At 39.0% G+C, this 18618-nt stretch overlaps 1 protein-coding gene across 1 annotated transcript in view; it reads left to right on the top strand.

Moving 5' to 3' along the window:
* The window catches only part of DNAH8 (dynein axonemal heavy chain 8), a 337653-nt gene that overhangs the window by 143121 nt on the left and 175914 nt on the right, over positions 1–18618 (top strand). Inside the window, exons 44-53 of the mRNA XM_057555266.1 lie at positions 987–1165; positions 6298–6485; positions 9394–9480; positions 9571–9678; positions 11237–11371; positions 12990–13151; positions 15145–15391; positions 15521–15762; positions 15850–15990; positions 17318–17555. Coding sequence (XP_057411249.1) covers positions 987–1165; positions 6298–6485; positions 9394–9480; positions 9571–9678; positions 11237–11371; positions 12990–13151; positions 15145–15391; positions 15521–15762; positions 15850–15990; positions 17318–17555 — 1727 coding nt within the window. The remainder of the gene's footprint in view (positions 1–986; positions 1166–6297; positions 6486–9393; positions 9481–9570; positions 9679–11236; positions 11372–12989; positions 13152–15144; positions 15392–15520; positions 15763–15849; positions 15991–17317; positions 17556–18618) is intronic.

Consider the following 18618-nt stretch of genomic DNA (forward strand, 5'->3'; position numbering starts at 1 on the left):
GGTCCCATATGCTGTGCATAGAAGACAATACACGTTTGTAGAATTGACTTAAATTGGGTCATAGAACAGTGAATTCTGCTGTTACTTTAAATAGGGCTGCCTCCAGGTAAAATTATGATACAGCCAAATTATATCTTCAACCTCCTCCAGACTCATCCAACCTCCCTTTATATGCCCAGTCCCATCGCAGCATAAATTTTTCAGGGTGTTTTCCCTTCAGTCAATGTTTACATGTAAAGCTTCATGTCTTATGAAGCTTTACTAAGTTTGCTTAGATCTGAAGTAATTATAACTGAAGCTGGATTAGGGATACAAGGAGATTCATTATATTGTTCTTTACAAGTGTCTAAATGAGCGAAACATTTCATAGTAAAACGATTTACTTGCAGTGGTGTGCTGGAGCTGGCTTGTACCAGCTTGCAAGAGCCAACGTCGTGCACCTCTTCCCAGTTTTGTGCTATCACATTGGTAGCTTGTTATCAGCCATGGTGGAAGTATTTATGCCACAGAAATCAGCAGACATAAAAATCAGATTTAGGGAATTCCCTGGCGGTCCAGTGGTAGGACTCCACGCTTCCACTGCAGAGGACACGGGTTTGATCCCTGGTCAGGGAACTAGAATCCCACGTGCCATGTGGCATGGCCAAAAAAAAAATCAGATTTATTTTTGTTCCTGGAGAGCCCATTGTTAAACATCTGCCAGTACACTGCTGCTTATTTGGTTCTCTGACTTGGGATTTATCGTGACCACAATGGAAGGAAGCCCTGCAGGTTTTTTACGTCAGAGTTGAGTGTTTTTGCAAACACTGTATTACTTCTAATGAATATCAGATACTCCAGCCTTGTTTGGTTGCCTGTCTCTTATGTGGGCTGCTCAAATTCTAAAACAAACAGGCTCATTCCAATCACACTGGACTTTTGTTTGTGCTTTACTGTAACATGTGTTATCCCATATTCACAATGCTTTATTTCATTCACTTTCGCAGATGCTATATCACTTTGGCACAGGCTTTGGGAATGAACATGGGAGGGGCTCCAGCAGGACCTGCGGGCACTGGCAAAACAGAAACTACGAAAGACATGGGAAGATGCTTGGGAAAATATGTGGTCGTGTTTAACTGCTCAGATCAAATGGATTTCAGGGGGCTAGGAAGGATTTTTAAAGGCAAGTGTCAAACACTTATTTTTGGTGAATTTATTTTTATTGCAATTAAATGTTATTTTCTGATAGAAGTCTGAAATGATAGTGTCCCACATAACCAAAATTAATATAGGTTGATGCATATGATATTGCCAGTTTTCTGGGTCAGAATGGCTGGATATCATCAATTTAATATTGTTCAGTACTATTGCTGGCATTACAGTCCATGAGTTGAATGTGTATTGGATTATGAAAATGGAATCAATTTATTACTGCCTGAAACAATGGTGGAGGAGATAAGATCAGGATAGCAAACTGATTACACATGTGACTTCCCTTCCTGCATTAAATCCCATTGAAATGAAAGATTTTTATTATTTATTTATCTACTTATTTTTGGCCATGCTGTGTGGCTTATGGGATTTTAGTTCCCCTACCAGGGATCGAACCCGGGCCCTCTGCAGTGAGAGCATGGAATCCTAACCACTGGGCCACCAGGGAATTCCTGAAAGATTTTTAAAAAGGATGGTAACACTAGAAAACAAGAAGAGGGGGGCACCAGCAGATGGGAAATTTCGAGAATATCTGGAAAGATAGATAGCAGGTGGTTTCAGATGGACAAAGAAAAAAGATTAGAGAGCACTTCAGTCTTAGAACTCAGTGCTCTGTGGTCTTCTTTTGGTGATCGCATGCAGACCCAAACTTTAAATACTATCTAAATGATCAAATTTACATCTTTAGCTCAGACTTACCCTTGAAACTCTGGATTCACATAATACAACTAATATCTACTCCTTGACATCACCACTTAAATATCTAACAGGTCCAGATTCACTGTATCCAAAACCAAACTCCTGGTCTTCCCTCCCTGTATTTACTTCTTCCTCAGCCTTTCCTGACACACTAAACACCCACTCCATTCTTCCAGTTACTTACACACAAATCTTTGACTTATCCTTTACAGCTCTCTTTCTCTCATACTCACATCCAACTGTCAGCAAACACTATTAGCTCTACCTTCAAAATACATCCAACACCAGCCACCTTCCATTATCCCCACTGCTGTCATCCTAGTTCATGCCAATCATCATCTCTCACCAGTGCTACTCCAATAAGCCTCCTAATTGGTCTCCCTGAGTTTACCCTTGTGCTCTCCATTCTAATCTCAAAACTGGTTCCTTCCAATTGTAAGTCAGATCATGACACTCTTCTGCTGAAAGCTGGGCACTGGCCTCACTGAGAATAAGAGCCGAAATCCTTACGATGGTCCTGTATTGTTTTATACAGTCACACCTGCTCCTTCCCCATTGCATGGCTGTGACCTTCTGACCTCATCTCCCGATACTGTCCCCTCACTCTCTCTACTACAGCCACTTTGACCTTTGTGATGTTTCCCAGACATCCTGAAGTACACTCCCTCCTCCATATGATTGCTATTCCTTAGATTCTTCCCCCAGATATCCATCCACATAGCTCACTTGATAAAGGGCATCCCCAGCAAACATCATACTATTGAAAATTTGAAAGCATTTTCTTTCAGATGATATAAGATGAGGATTTCCATTACTATTAGTTCTACTTGTCACTGTATTCTGTATCCTGCCCAGTTGCAGTAAGGAACAACAACAATAGCGACAACAAAAATACAAAGACTGGAAAGAAGGAAATATAAAATATAGTTATTTACAAATGATATGGTAGACAGTAAAGAAAATTCAACAAAACTATAGAAAGTCGAATTTAGCAAGTTTACTTGAATATGAAGTCAACACACAAACAAATAAATTTTATTTTAATTAACCATGCACAAAATAAAAGAAAATGAAGATTTCAGAAAGATATCATTTAGCACATAATTAAGAGAGTGTGGTATTTGTGTAGGGGTTGATAAATAGACCAGTGGAATATAGTAGAGAATGCAGAAATAGGCCAGGGACACTTGACATATGGAAAAGGTGGTATTGAAAACCAGTGATGAAGAGATAGACTTTGCAATAAGTCATGCTGGTACAATAGATGATTAATATTTAACAAGGGAAATTGGATCCCTACGTATATAAAAATTGGATCCCTATGACATGTATAAAAATCAGTTCTGGGGATTAAATGCTTAAATGTGGTAGGCAAAACATATATGGCTTTTAGAAGGTAATAAAGGCAAATATCTTTGTTCTCAGAGTAGAAAGGGACTTTTTATACAAAAATTACAAACTATAGAGAAAAGATTGATACATTTAAACAGGGTAAGAGAATATCCCTGTAATAGATACCATGGGATTGCTCATCCAGCTCCTATCTTTAATTATCTGCCTGTTGCATATATATACATTGTACAGTTCAGATTTGAACTGAGCAGGTCCACTTATACACAGATTTTTTTTTTAATTTATTTTTTGGCTGCACTGGGTCTTTGTTGCTGTGCACAGGCTTTTCTCTAGTTGCAGTGAGTGGAGGCTACTTTTCCTTGCGGTGTGCGGGCTTCTCATTGGGTGGCTTCTCTTGCGGAGCACGGGCTCTAGGCACGTGGGCTTCAGTAGTTGTGGCCCTCGGGCTCAGTAGTTGTGGCTCTCGGGCTCTAGAGCACAGGCTCAGTAGTTGTGGCACACGGGCTTAGTCTGTGGCATGTGGGATCTTCCTGGACCAGGGCTCAAACCTGCGTGCCCTGCATTGGCAGGCGGATTCTTAACCACTGCGCCACCAGGGAAGCCCTACACAGATTTTTTTAAACTAAATACATACTACAGTACTACACGATCTCAGGTTTGTTGAATACCTAGATGTGGAACTATGGATATGGGAGGGCTGACTGCAAAGTTATATATCGATTTTTGTCTGTGTGGAATGTCCATGCCCCTAACCCCTGCATTGTTCAAAGGTCAATTGTACGTGTGTTGTGTGTATATACATATATATATATAATTTTACAGTCTTGTGCGATACATCTCTAAGAAGGAGAAAAAAATAAGCTACAGACTGAGGGAAGATATTTTAACATGTATAGCTGACAAAAGATTAATATCCAGCATTAAGAAAGATTTTCTTTGGACTTTCCTGGCGGTCCAGTGGTTAAGGCTCTGCGCTTGCACTGCAGGGGACAGGGGTTCAATTCAATCCCTGGTTGGGGAACTAAGATCCCTCATGCTGCATGGCGTGACCAAAAAACAAAAACAAAAAAAAGAACGAAAAAGAAAGAAAGATTTTCTTCAAATCATTAAGAAATACAAAACAATAATGAGATAGCATTCTCACTCTTGCCAATTGGTAAGAATGGACAAGTCTGACAAACCACTGTTGGTAAGGATGTGTAGAAACTAACCCTTGGTACTTCTTCTGTGTGTGTAAGTTGGTAGCACTGCTTCAGAGAACAGCAAATAAATCAAATTTATTAATTTGATTGTATACTGTATATATTTATACTGTATATGTACAGTATTTTATAGATATATAGAAAAATAGATACACACACAAATTTTAAATGAGCAAAGTATGTAGCGTTTGTGAATACATGCATAAGAGCAGTAGTTTAAAAACATGCATAGGAACCATTGACATCAAATTTAGGATAGAAGTTACCTCTGGAGAAGGAGGGAGTGTGGATCCAAGAGAGACATACGTGGACTTGAACCGTAGTTCTAATATTTTATTCTTTAATGAAATCTGAAGCAAAATTGTTAAGATTTGATAGGTGGGTACATGGGTATCCATTATATTATTCATTATAATTGCCTGTCCTTTAAAAAAAATTAAACCCAAAGAATCACTTTTTAATCAAAGAGAAAGTTCTTCTGTGGATCACTCCTGGCTTAAGGGTTGAAGATGGTTGAGAGAAGCAGACTAGAGCACAAGGTAAATCCTAGAATGCCAAAACTATAGCAGAAAGCAGAGAAAAAAAAAAGGAAGTGGCTGTCTCCAGTATTTTTCCTCTGTGTAAAAGGTCTGAAGTGGGAGTCCTGACAAAGATCAGTGCCAGGTGGAGGCTTGTGCCAGAGAGGCAAGCCCTGCACCAGGTCAGACCTCATGTTCCAGACCCAGAGGGTAAGCTCTCCTGCCTCTCTCATCCCTTCCCCCAAATCGCCAGAGGCAGCCATGCATCCTGCAAACAGGAATTTGCATTTGGAATGAGGAAATACACACATATGAAGAGATAACCAAGTATCATAAAATATTTGAAGGCATTAAGGAGGCACTCACAAACAGCAAAGAGACCTACTGACCACTTAACTGATTAATAGAGGAAACCAAAGAAAATGCAAAAGTAACTAAAATTAATGGCTTCAGAGAGATTCAAGAATTTACCACATACAACCAATTAAAGAAAAAATAAGCTGCTATGAAAAGAATAACAATTGGACTAATCAGAATTTGAAAATAAAAATTGAGAAAAAACAAAAACAAAAAACCTCTCTTGAGTTGGAATATCTAGCCAAGAGAGTCCATTGCAAAAAGAAATGGAAAGTTTGAAAGAAAAATTTAAGGGCCATAGGGATAGATATATAAGTTCCAATATCCACATAATGGAAATTCCCAAAGGAGAGAGAAGAAAAAGTGTGTGTGTGGGGGGTAGGTGGGGGGAAGCAATAATAAAAGAAAGAAGAGCATTTCATGCAGCTGAAGATAATGAAGGTTTTCATCCTTAGAGAATAGACAGGAGCAATGTTCCCAATATCCAGGTCTTCCTTCGTGCTGGGTTTTGTAAGAAATCAATAAACATCCTTTTGACCATTCTCTGTCTCACCTAGCTTCCTGGCATTTCTCTCATTGCAATAAGAAAGGAACAGAGTGATCTGACCCAGACTGGGCATCCGTTATTTTGTTAGTTTCCCCAAATATTATGGCTGCTTCACCCCCATCCCCACTGGAGGTGGCACGTCCAGACTGAATCAAATTTTGTCACCCTTCAGCATCCCTGGTGTAATGATGTGTCTATACTTTCATTTTGGCAGTGTACTATTTTCATCGTTTTGGTGATGATGTACAAATAATTAAACCTTTGTATATCACTGGAATTAACTAAGTCTTTGTAAACAGCCAGGTATGAAATTTACATAAATTGTATTTCGATATAAAATTGTTTGAGAGTGCTTTGGAGAAATGATTGCCATCAAGAAGATATATTACAAAGTAAAACTTATCAGATTAACTGTTTTTCATACCAGGTCTTGCACAGTCTGGTTCTTGGGGCTGTTTTGATGAGTTTAACAGAATTGAATTGCCTGTATTATCAGTGGCAGCCCAACAAATTTACATTGTTTTGGCAGCAAGAAAAGAGAGAAAAAAACAGTTCATTTTTTCTGATGGTGATTGCGTTGATTTAAATCCAGAATTTGGAATCTTCTTAACAATGGTGAGAACATAGGTTTTATATATTTTTAAATTTTTTATTGAAGTAGTATAGTTGATTTACAATGTTGTATTACTTTCTGGTGTACAGCAAAGTGATTCAGTTTTATATATGTATATATTCTTTTTCATATTCTTTTCCATTATAGCTTATTATAAGATATTGAATATAGTTCCCTGTGATATACTAGGACCTTGTTTTTATCTATTTTATATATAGTAGTTTGTATCTCTAATCCCAAACTCCTAATTTATCCCTCCCCCACCCCCTTTCCCCTTTGGTAACCATAAATTTATTTTCTATGTCTGTGTGAGTCTGTTTTTGTTTTGTAAATAAGTTCATTTGTATCATATTTTAGATTCCACATATAAGTGATATCATATGATATTTGTCTTTCTCTGTCTGATTTACTTCACTTAGTATGATAATCTCTAGGCCCATCCATGTTGCTGCAAAAGGCATTATTTCATTCTTTTCACCTCCTTGGTCAGGTTTATTCCTAAGTATTTTATACTTTTTGATGCGATTTTAAAAGGGATTGAAGAACATAGGTTTTAAATGCAATTTATTGGTTTAATTGTTACAGACTTAAATAAAAGTAAGCGTATATTAGTGGGTAAATGACTGACAATCCAGGGGTCAGAGTATAGTCCCTGTCATACGATTTTTTTTTGAGTAGTAAAAATAGTCCAGACAGAAGATAAAGTAGTGATATGTTAAAGATAAAAATAGCTACTGTTTATTGAGCACTAATTTTGTGTAAGGGGATGGGCTAAATATTTTATATATTGTATCAGACCGGGGGGAAGCTACAATAACAATCCCCCAAATTTTAGTGGTTTAAAACCTCAAGGATTTATTATTCTCTCATGCCCCATGTCCACTTCGGGTTGATGGTGTCGGGGTGGAGAGGGCAGGGGATGCTTTACATGTCCTTACTCTGGTACTGTCTCAATCGTTACTGGTTGCTGTAGCAAAGGAAAAAGAGAACAAGAAGAATTATGCTCTGGTTCTTAGGGTTTCTGTCCAGAAGTGACACAGGTCACAACCATTGGTTAAAACAATTTACTTAGCCACACCTAACTTTGAAGGGTCAGTGAGGTATAGTCCCGTAGTATTTTGTATGGCGTATATTTTATAACCAAGACAACTGAGGCTCAGGGAAATTTAAAAAACTTGCTCAAGTCACACAGCTAGTTAGAGAAAGATGTTATTGTCTGTCTAACATCAAAACCTGACTACTTAACCTCTACACTTGGCTTTTCTCTGACACTTAATAAAGGATGATGGAAATGATTTAAAATTTCCAAAATAATTCAACAAGGTCCTATACCAAAGAACTGTAACAAATTCAGTTACCGTGTGATTGAGGGCAGAGCTCTGTGATACAATGTTGTAAAGACAGAAGACCAAAGGCATGAATAAATAGAGGTGTTTATAAATTGGAGAAGTGAAGTTAATGTTGAACTGGTTTTACTTAATGCTTTTAAATGATCTCTATTCTGTTAAGTCTCTAAGTCGCAAGATAATACGAGTACTCTGAGTTTTAAGTGTCCTGAGTGGATAAAGATAAATTATAGGAAGAAAAATCAAAAAATTTTCTAATTTCTGCCAGTTAAGCAGTTGGGGGTAAATATTAATAATCCTGACGTGATCAGTTATAACTCAGGAAATTAGATGAAGAAGTTTACTCAGTGTGATGCTGTGGCTCAGAAGAATTTAAAAGAATCTTAATGTTCCCTTTGGATTAAGAATAATATTGGAAATATCAATTAGATAATTGCATTAGGCTGTGAATAACTGAGACATGAAAAATAGTGGCTTAACATCTAAGAATGTATTCTCTTAAGATCCTTCAGTATTTCTACACCATCATGGTTTCCATCTTCAAGGCCACCTTATAATCCAAGATGCTACAGAAGCATCTCTGTTGCAGCCAGTTGATTGAATCAACTGCCTTCAAACAGACATCAAGGATATTTCATACACTGTGTCCCTTTGTGACTCACAGGGTAGAATTTAATCACACCAGCTGCAAGGCAGGCTGGGAAATGTGGTTTTAAACCTGGGTGGTGATGCACCCAGCTTGCAACTGGGGTTCTGTGCCTAAGGATGAAAAAAAGGAGTATTGAGAGGCAGCCAGTAATCTTTGTATTCCCAGCACCTAGCAAGTTATCTGGCCTATTGACAGTGTCCAGTAAATGCTCAGGGACTGAAGGTTTCTTCTTGCACTTTCCTAAAATAACTGCCTCCTCTTTGCCTTACTTGCCTTTGAACCCTCTAACCTTTCCCTTGGGACTTTTGGTTCTGACCTGTCCTCAGACTTTTGCTACTTATTAGCTTCCTTTCCACCTCTACTTTTGTCCTTTTCAATGTTTTTCTCAACATTCCTGTCTTTATTTCCCTTCCTCCCCATGTTTTTTTTTTTTTTAAACGGTACTTTGTCAGCCACAGAACTCTATAATTCTGACTGCAAAGGATAATTGAAGAGATGAAATAAAAATTACCTAAGTAAACTGATTAGTATGAAATCCTGAATTTTCCTTCTCTTTCGATAACATATTTTAGATCATAATTACCCCAGTATTTATTCAGTTTTCTTTTCTATTTCCTTTTCTATTTTCTTAATAAATACACAGATACTTAATTTTTGCTACACAGAGTGGTGTGTGTGTGTTGTGCATGTGTGTGACTTTATTAGTATAACGAAAATGGAAATATGTAAGAGGGAGTGATGTGACATTAATAAATATGGATGATCCAGTGCACATTTTTGTGAAAATAGGGACATTTTATGAATCTAATGTTTTTCAATACCCTCTTAGAATCTGACTTAGGGATTTGAAATGTATTTGTATTCATGAAATGAAAATTATATCAACAATTAAAATTAAATAATTTTAATTTTTAGAACCCTGGATATGCTGGGCGCCAGGAACTACCAGAGAACTTAAAAATTCAATTTAGAACTGTTGCTATGATGGTTCCTGATAGACAGGTATGCATCAGGATTTAAAAGCATAATACAGTTTATGTTCTTTACCTGTTTTTCACTAAAGTTGAAAAATCTCACTGTATTAATTTTCAGATCATTATGCGAGTTAAACTTGCAAGCTGTGGTTTTCTTGAAAATGTTATCTTGGCTCAAAAGTTTTATGTACTTTACAAACTCTGTGAAGAACAACTTACTAAACAGGTAACTTTGTATATCTATTTTCCCAGTAGCTGAAAACTTGTTTTTTAACTTTGCAATTTTACCTTGATACATGCTAATTAGGGAGTTAAAAAATTCCTTGACTCTTTTCTAAAGTATATGTATAATTAATTTGACCTATTAATTATGTATTTTTATTTTATTTTATTTTTAAAAAATATTTATTTATTTATTTATTTTATTTTTGGCTGCATTGGGCCTTCATTGCTGTGCTTGGGCTTTCTCTAGTTGTGGCGAGCAGGGGCTACTCTTCGTTGCGGTGCACAGGCTTCTCATTGCGGTGGCTTCTCTTGTTGTGGAGCACGGGCTCTAGGGTGCTCGGGCTTCAATAGTTGTGGCTCGCAGGCTCTAGAGCATAGGCTCAGTAGTTGTGGCACACGGGCTTAGTGGCTCCGCGGCATGTGGGGTCTTCCCGGACCAGGGCTCGAACCCATGTCCCCTGCATTGGCAGGCGGATTCTCAACCACTGCGCCACCAGGGAAGCCCCCTAATTACATATTTTTAAAACTTTCTTAATCTGAAATAATTATAGATTCACAGGAAGTTGCAAAGAAGTGTACAAGAGGTCCTGTGCACTCCTCACCCTGCTTCTCACAGTGTTGACATCTTATAACTATAGTACAGTAACAAAACCAGAAGATCGACATTGGTACAATAAACAGAAATTACTAAGACTTCACCAATTTTTCATGCATTCGTGTGTGTGTGTGTGTGTGTGTGTAGTCCTATGCAAACGTGTAGATTCATGTAACCACCATCACAGCCAACATACACAACTGTTTATCACCACAAGGTTCCCTCCTGCTACCCCTTTATAGCCACACTCACCTCTCTCCCAAATCCCTATAGCCCCTTGTAGCCCTAATCTTTTCTACGTCTCTATAATTTTGTTATTTCAAGAATATTACATAAAGGGAATCACATAGTATGTAACCTGTTGGTCATGCATTTTAAATGGTTGCCACTGAGACTATCAGACTGTATTGTTCTCAAAAGATATTTAAGGTGTGAACACTGTATCATACAGCTTGATCTTTCCAGTGGAGTGATCATTTTTCAGTCAAAGGAAAGGCGGGAGAATCGAGCTAATAAAACTTTGCCACTGGGGCTTCCCTGGTGGCTCAGTGGTTGAGAATCTGCCTGCCAATGCAGGGGACACGGGTTCGAGCTCTGGTCTGGGAAGATCCCACATGCCGCGGAGCAGCTGGGCCCGTGAGCCACAATTGCTGAGCCTGCGCGCCTGGAGCCTGGGCTCTGCAGCGGGGGGGCCGCGATGGTGAGAGGCCCGCGCATCGCGATGAAGAGTGGCCCCCGCTTGCTGCGGCTAGAGGAAGCCCTCGCACAGAAACGAAGACCCAACACAGCCATAAATAAATAAATAAAGTGTTTAAAAAAACAAACAAAAAAAAACTCTGCCACTCAGCCACTCCAAAACTATAGTATATAAGTATCAGAATATCTACCTATATGTAATACATAGTGAGTCTACATTTAGAATTTTTCAATTGAATAATCTTTTTTCTTTCTTTTCTCATCTTAGGTTCATTATGACTTTGGGCTGAGAAATATTCTATCTGTACTGAGGACACTTGGATCTCAAAAAAGAGCCAGACCAGAAGATAGTGAATTAAGCACCGTCATGAGAGGACTAAGGGATATGAACCTTTCTAAATTGGTATCTTTCTTCTCTGAATTAATTTCTCTTTCAGGATTTCGACCTGGCTGACAAGTGGGGGTTGGCTCATGTGAAGCTGTTAAAATTAAAAATTGCAGGGAAGTGGGAATTCCCTGGCGGTCCAGTGGTTAGGACTCCACGCTTCCACTGCAGGGGGCACAGGTTCAGTCCCTGGTTGGGGACTAAGATGCCACATGCCATGTGGGCGTGGAAAGAAAAAAAAATTGCAAGAAAGTTACCACTGAGCTGAGCTTTCAGAGGAAGGCAACCCCCCTCCCCCACAAAAAAACTCCATGGCTTTGTATGACCCACATGGGCTGCAAATGCATCCTTTTATCAGTTGTGTGCCACGAAACAGGCTTCATCAGTGGGCTCCAGCCCCCAAATGTCAGTCCATTATTCATAATGTAACACAGATTCTAAATATGAAAATCTGTATTCATAGGGAACCATGAAAGCTTTTTTTGCTTTCTCTGTATGTGACTAGCTTAGCTATGTCTCTCCCAAAACACCAACACCATTTCTGTTTTCCAAATTATGCATTAAAAGTTTGCTGTAGAGAGTATAATAATTATTTCACCGATTTCATGCTTGTCACAATTACAGCCAGGTTGTTTTAAACTGGTTGACGGACAGGTTCATGTGGCTTTTATTCAGGGGCTTCTGTATGCTACGTATCATGTCCATGCCCTGGGAGTACAAGGTTGAGAAAGAAATGGATCTTAGGAGCTCGCATTCTAGTTACAAAACTAACAACTAACATCTGTGTAGTTCATGACCCCTATTCAGGGGTATTGTCTTGTTTGAGTCTTACAGCCACTCTGGGGGATATGGGCGGCTATTGTGCTTATTGCCATTTTCCTTATGGGAGAGGCACGTGTGTAGGACTCACCCATAATCACAGTCAGTTGATAAGCTGGAACAAAAGTCCACGAGACTTTCTGATGGCTAAATCCTCTGCTCCCTCCAGAGTATAGCTCACTGCCTCCATTAATAATGGTACTCCTGAAACTTCTAGACGAGAGTTCCAGAAAGCATCCAGAGACCCTCCCCCACCAGAGAATAAGGAAAAATGCAGAGGGGGTCAGCAGTTGGGCATGGGGTGATCTCGGTATTAAAGATGTGGTAAATAAGGATTGGAGTCCATTTACTCCAACCTGCTGCTTTCAAGAGAGACAGAACGCTGCTCTGATGCCGTTTTCCAGCCAGTGTTGGATGAGCCAGATGTAACCCTGTAACATGCAGGGTTACAGATCTTTTCCTAATTTAAGTGAAGTATTAATACTCTCTTCTCATGGGATTGGGACTATTACTTGCATGTTTTTAAGGTTAGTGCATATACCTGTCTGTGGGAAGCAGAACATTCATAGGATAAAGAAATGAGATCAGACCTTGGAGCAGTAGACTGGAGAAGACCTTGAATGCCAGGGAACTTTGGGTGCAATGCCGTAGGTAACGTGGATTCTGTGGTGGTGTTTGGGAGAAAGTACTAGAGCATACACATGTGGCTAGGAGAGTAATAAAATGGTTCTTTGGGCATGAAGTGATAAGTGCTGTGAGCTTCTGCTACAAGCTTCGTTGTTGACTGAGTGAGTAAATTTGTTCTCTGCCACCTTAGATTGATGAAGATGAACCCCTGTTCCTCAGCTTAATCAATGACCTGTTTCCAGGATTACAACTAGATAGTAATACTTACGTGGAACTGCAAGCTGCAATAGCCAACCAGGTTCAACTGGAAGGTTTGATTAACCACCCACCCTGGAACCTCAAACTTGTGCAGGTAAAACATTTTTAATCTGTTATCAGTATGATGCGCAGTGGGAGTTGTTAAAGATTGTCATTTGAAGAGAAGAACTTGTGAAATTAGTCTTACTTAATGTAAACGTTGAAACTAAATTAAAACACATCATTGCAAGAAGAGTCCTCAGTGAGAGGTGTTGGTCCCAGGGATGTTAGTGTAGATTTATACTAATCAAGCAGTTACTGAAGTTACTTACACCTGATGAGGTTAGGTTAGGTGGTAACCAGAATCTCAAGAACAGTTGGGAGGGGATAGTAGGTTATAAAAACGCAGGGAGATGGAATGACCCAGCTGGCTCCTGTGCCAGTCGGGCAGCATCTCCCATAGCTGGGGGCCTTCACAGGGCATGGAGCCTGAGGAATCTGGGGGTGGTACTTTGCTCCTGCTTTGTGTGTGGGCATGTTCACACCTAAACTCAATCCTTTGCCTGTGTCTCTTGGTGTGTTTCTGTCCCTAACATTTCATCCTTGTGACAACCTACCAATGATTTTACCAAGCAGAGCCAAGAAGCTGTAGCAGAGACGCTGAATTAAATCCCCATGAGCTTGATGCATTGGGGGTATTTTCCAGGGCTTTTGGAAAATGAAGGTGCCGAAATTGTGGAGAGTGTTAAAAACTGCATTTGAAAAAGAGCGATTCTTTTTTTAACTTACTCTTCTTGCCACATTGTAAGCAGTTCAAGAGTATGAGACAGATCCAAATCTTACAAGGAAATATATAGGGGAAAAAAATCAAAGTATTTTTCATCATCTATGTTTTGGAAACTATTAAACATTTTTTTAAAATTTCTGGGAAGACATCATTTTACATGTGATATGTATACAGTATATTGAGTACTGAAATCTTAGTCACCTCAGTTGGTGGGGCACTAGAATATTGTTTTTGTTTAATGTCAAACACATTACTGTTGAGTATAATATGGCCAGTGCCTCTGCTGCTTTTAAACTATGGATTACAGAGGTAATACATTTCTACCTAAAATGTGAGGAGAATAATCCAAATTTTACCTCTGATCAGCTGTGAGACCTTTGAATTGTTATTTTTATTAAAAGAAAAGATAGACAGGATATTGTAATAGACGCCGTCCATGTTCTTACTATGTCTCCTTGAATCTCTTTTACCATATCCATGCGCCCCTTCCCCGGCTTCTAGAACTGTGATTCCAATCCCACATATATATACCACTCTCTGCAGGAGGGTTCACCAACCCCACATTTTTTAGCAGGCACAAAGCGCAGGCAGTGCATGGGAGTTAATTTTCCCCTGCTCCCGAAACAACCTTCTTTAGTTAAGGGCTTGTGGGTGATGCAGTAGGAAAGTCAAGCTCTCCTGCTTCCAGATGGAACAAACACAGAGGTGTAACTTATGTTCCAGAGTGCCCCGCAGGGCCAGTCTTAAGTCTCCCTGCTACAGGATTTTGTCCTCAATCACACCTTGTTTGACCTCTCCCCATTTTTTCCTGCTTCTCTTACTCCATTAAAAGTTTCCCTGGTGAACACTCACTTGCACAGGAACCCTCACCTCGAGCTGTGCTTCTGGGGAACCAGAAGGCTGGTGCCTGTTTAACTTGGGTCTTGGTTGAGTTGGTTTGTATTGCTGCTTTCCACCACCAGGGGGCAATAGCACCACACAAACTGCTCCTTATGCATCAGCAAACTAAAATCACAAGGAACAGTAGATTGAGACCCCAAAACTAGATCCTGAATTAATTATTTCCAAAATGTAATTAAAGTTCCACATTGTCATTACTTTATCACTTATATTGTTTTATAACGTGCCGCTCATTTGCTATCCACCTCTAGTAAAACAAAAAAAACATTTTTGGGGGGCATATTCTCTTCTTTTAAATAGTGAACAAGTTACTTTAATGAAAAACCTATTTAAAGCTTTTAAAATTTCTGCACACAACTTCTATGAATGTCAGCAAGAGACTCATAAGTTACATCTTTCAATTGATTATCTCATTGTGTAGTTATATGAGACGTCTCTGGTACGCCATGGTTTGATGACTCTTGGGCCCAGTGGTTCTGGGAAGACAACCGTTATAACCATCCTGATGAAGGCACTAACAGAATGCGGAAGGCCTCATAGAGAAATGCGAATGAATCCAAAAGCTATTACAGCTCCTCAGATGTTTGGCAGACTGGACACGGCGACCAATGACTGGACAGATGGGATTTTTTCTACTCTGTGGAGAAAAACATTAAAAGCTAAAAAAGGTACACATAAACTCTTTTCTGGTGATCATTCTTTTCCCCTGCCAGTTTATCAATAACACAGTATTGGTTTAATTTTCTGTTTTGATTATCTGCAGGTGAAAAGTGATTTTCTGTTTTCATTATTGGCAGGTGAAAACATTTTCCTCATTTTAGACGGCCCTGTTGATGCCATTTGGATTGAGAACTTAAATTCCGTGTTGGATGACAACAAAACCCTCACACTGGCCAATGGTGATCGCATCCCCATGGCCCCTAACTGTAAGCTTTTGTTTGAAGTCCACAATATTGAGAACGCCTCTCCGGCCACGGTTTCTAGGATGGGCATGGTCTACATCAGCAGCTCTGCTCTCAGCTGGAGGCCAATACTGCAGGTGGGGACGACAGACCCGCAGAAGTGCGTTCAGTGTATTTCCACGTCTCACTCTCTTATAAACAGAGACTCTGTTTCTTTGCTGCAGGCGTGGTTGAAGAAGCGTACTACACAGGAAGCTTCTGTATTCCTAGGTCTGTATGATAAAATGTTTGAGGATATATATACATTTATGAAACTGAACCTCAATCCGAAAATGCAACTCTTAGAGTGCAACTATATTGTGCAAGTAAGTATTTTTCTTTGTACATTCACTACTTAGATGTGAGATTCCCCCCCCCACCACCACCACTCAGTTGCAGTTTATAGGTATCTGAAATGGAAAATTCACACAGTCCCATCAAAATCTTTTTGTGATGTGGAGGTGAAGGCTCTGAGAAGTTTGATTCCTATTAAAGATCTTATTGATGCTCTTACTGCCATCTCTTCATGAGTTTCACTTCCCAGGGCGGTATTGTTCGGGGGAGAGGAATGAACTGTCTTTCCCACCGTCAAGCTTAGTATAACCTTCCCAGAAAGAGTGTCCAAAAATGAGAGTAGACTAAATAAATAAAGCTGGAAGTTCTACAGAAAAGCACAACAATGAGCTGGTGGTAGGCAGGAAAATTTGGGTGGCAGTCTTGGCTTTGCAAATTTACTATATATATTAGATAGGGAAAACCTTTGAACAATTCTCCAAGTAGTTTGTAGAATTATGTTTTTCCCCCTCTTCTCAGTTTTTCTTATTAGTCTTTGGAAGAAACAGAACTAATCATAGATTTTTCAGAGGCTCTCCTGATTCTAATCCATAGGTGATCTCTCATTATCCCGTTCTAGTGCTTTGATTCTCTCTTAGTGTGAGGGACGTCAGTCAGGGAGGGTGGGTAGCTTAGAACTGATACATGAGGCCCAAATGTAAGTGCAAATCTTATCTTGAAATAATTTTGTTATGAAAGACAAAGGATGTCTTACTGTAGATACATTTCTTTCTGATGCCATATGGGGTTTGGCACACTTTTTATTAAAGGGGCAAATAAGTGTTTTAGACTTTGCACAACTTTCTGTCTCAGCCCCTCAGCTCTGCTGTTGCATTGCAAAAGCAGCCAGACACAATGAACAAGTGTGACTGGTTTCAGTAAAACTTTATTTGCCAAACAGGTGGCTGGCCCCTGGGGCACAATTTGCTGAGCCTTACAACATGTTAAAATAAATAAAATCTTTGATCTATAAAATTTGGAATAACCAAACTTTAGAACCAGAAACTACCTTAGGAAACATCTAGTCTAGGCCTTTTGCTTTTTAGATCAGGAAACTGAGACTCAGAGATGTTAGTGGCGTGAGCTGGGGCACCTCCAGATTCCCAGTTTGGTGTCCTTTCTGCTAGATCATGCAGTCTGCCTAAAGCAGAATGGCCTTTCTTCTAAATGCTGCTAGCTGTAGGACACTGATCAAGCAATATCTGGAGATATATTTGTTTTCTTCTCTCTCTCTCCTTTTAAATTTATTATCATTTAAAAATGTTTATTTAAAATATCTAAATATAAAACTTTATTTTATTGTATTTTAAATATTTTCAGTCTCTCAATCTTCTGGAAGGTTTAATTCCCTCCAAAGAAGAAGGTGGCATTTCATGTGTCGAACATCTTCATAAATTATTTGTGTTTGCTCTAATGTGGAGTTTAGGAGCCCTGCTGGAATTGGAAAGCAGAGACAAGCTTGAAGCCTTTTTACGAAATCATGAAAGCAAGTTAGACTTACCAGAAATACCTAAGGGCACGAATCAAACCATGTATGAGTTTTATGTTACTGATTATGGTAAGCACAGTGACTTATACCTGAAATAAAATGACATTTTTTTTAATGGAAAAAAGATAAACTCTGTAAACTCTTCTGTGGGGAAATATTAAACCAATCATGAATAACATAATTGCTAATACCATTTTTAAAGGGCATATATGCAAGGAACAGTAGGGTTTTGCATATGGGCCAGGCTGGGAACAGTTATAGAGGCTCTTGACTTCTTCTTTTGCAGTGGTCTCAGTGAAATCTAACATAAATAAGTTAGCAACACTTCTTACAGCATCTATTTTCTCTTGCTTGAAGAGGAAGGGTAGCCGTATAGAGAACACAGATTCTTCATGTTGCAGAGCATAGTAATGCTCGTGAGAGATCAGTCTTAGAACTTCTCTGTTGGAAATGTCAGAATAAGCAGAGAATGAACCAATCAGATGGGATCCTACTTACACGTAGCAGACTCGGCAAAGTCCAGTGCTGTCACCTCAGCCCCCTAGCCTCCTGTGTGTGGTAGGGCCCAGCTCACCTCTCCCTAAAAGAAATTAACAATTAAATGCACCCTTAAATCTAGCTATGAACTCTCTTAGAATCTAGAGCCAATCCAAAGATGCTTCTTTGAAAAGATCGATAAAATTCGTAAATCTCTTACCAGAGATATCAGGGAAAAAAAAAGAGAAGACATAAATTACCATGATTCAGAATGAAAGAGGGAACATTACTACAAGCCCTAAAGATATTAAAAAATAAGTGAATATTAGAAACAATGTTATGAAAATACATTTGACAATGTAAATGAAATGGATAAATTCTCTGAAAGACACAAACGACCAAACCTCATCAAGAAGAAATAGATATCCTAAATATCCCTATATCTACTAAAAATTTTTGATTTATAGTTAAAAACCTTCCCACAGAGAAAACTTCCGGCCCAGATGACTTCACTGGTGAAGTACATCAAATTCTTAAGGAAGAAATAATACCAATTCATTCTACATAAACTCTTCCAAAATATAGAAAATGTAAGGAAGAAACACTTCCCATCCCACTTTATAAGGATTTGTAAGTGCTGTCCTGATACCAAAAA

Source organism: Balaenoptera acutorostrata, chromosome 10 (genome assembly GCF_949987535.1).
Source record: "Balaenoptera acutorostrata chromosome 10, mBalAcu1.1, whole genome shotgun sequence".
NCBI lineage: Eukaryota > Metazoa > Chordata > Mammalia > Artiodactyla > Balaenopteridae > Balaenoptera > Balaenoptera acutorostrata.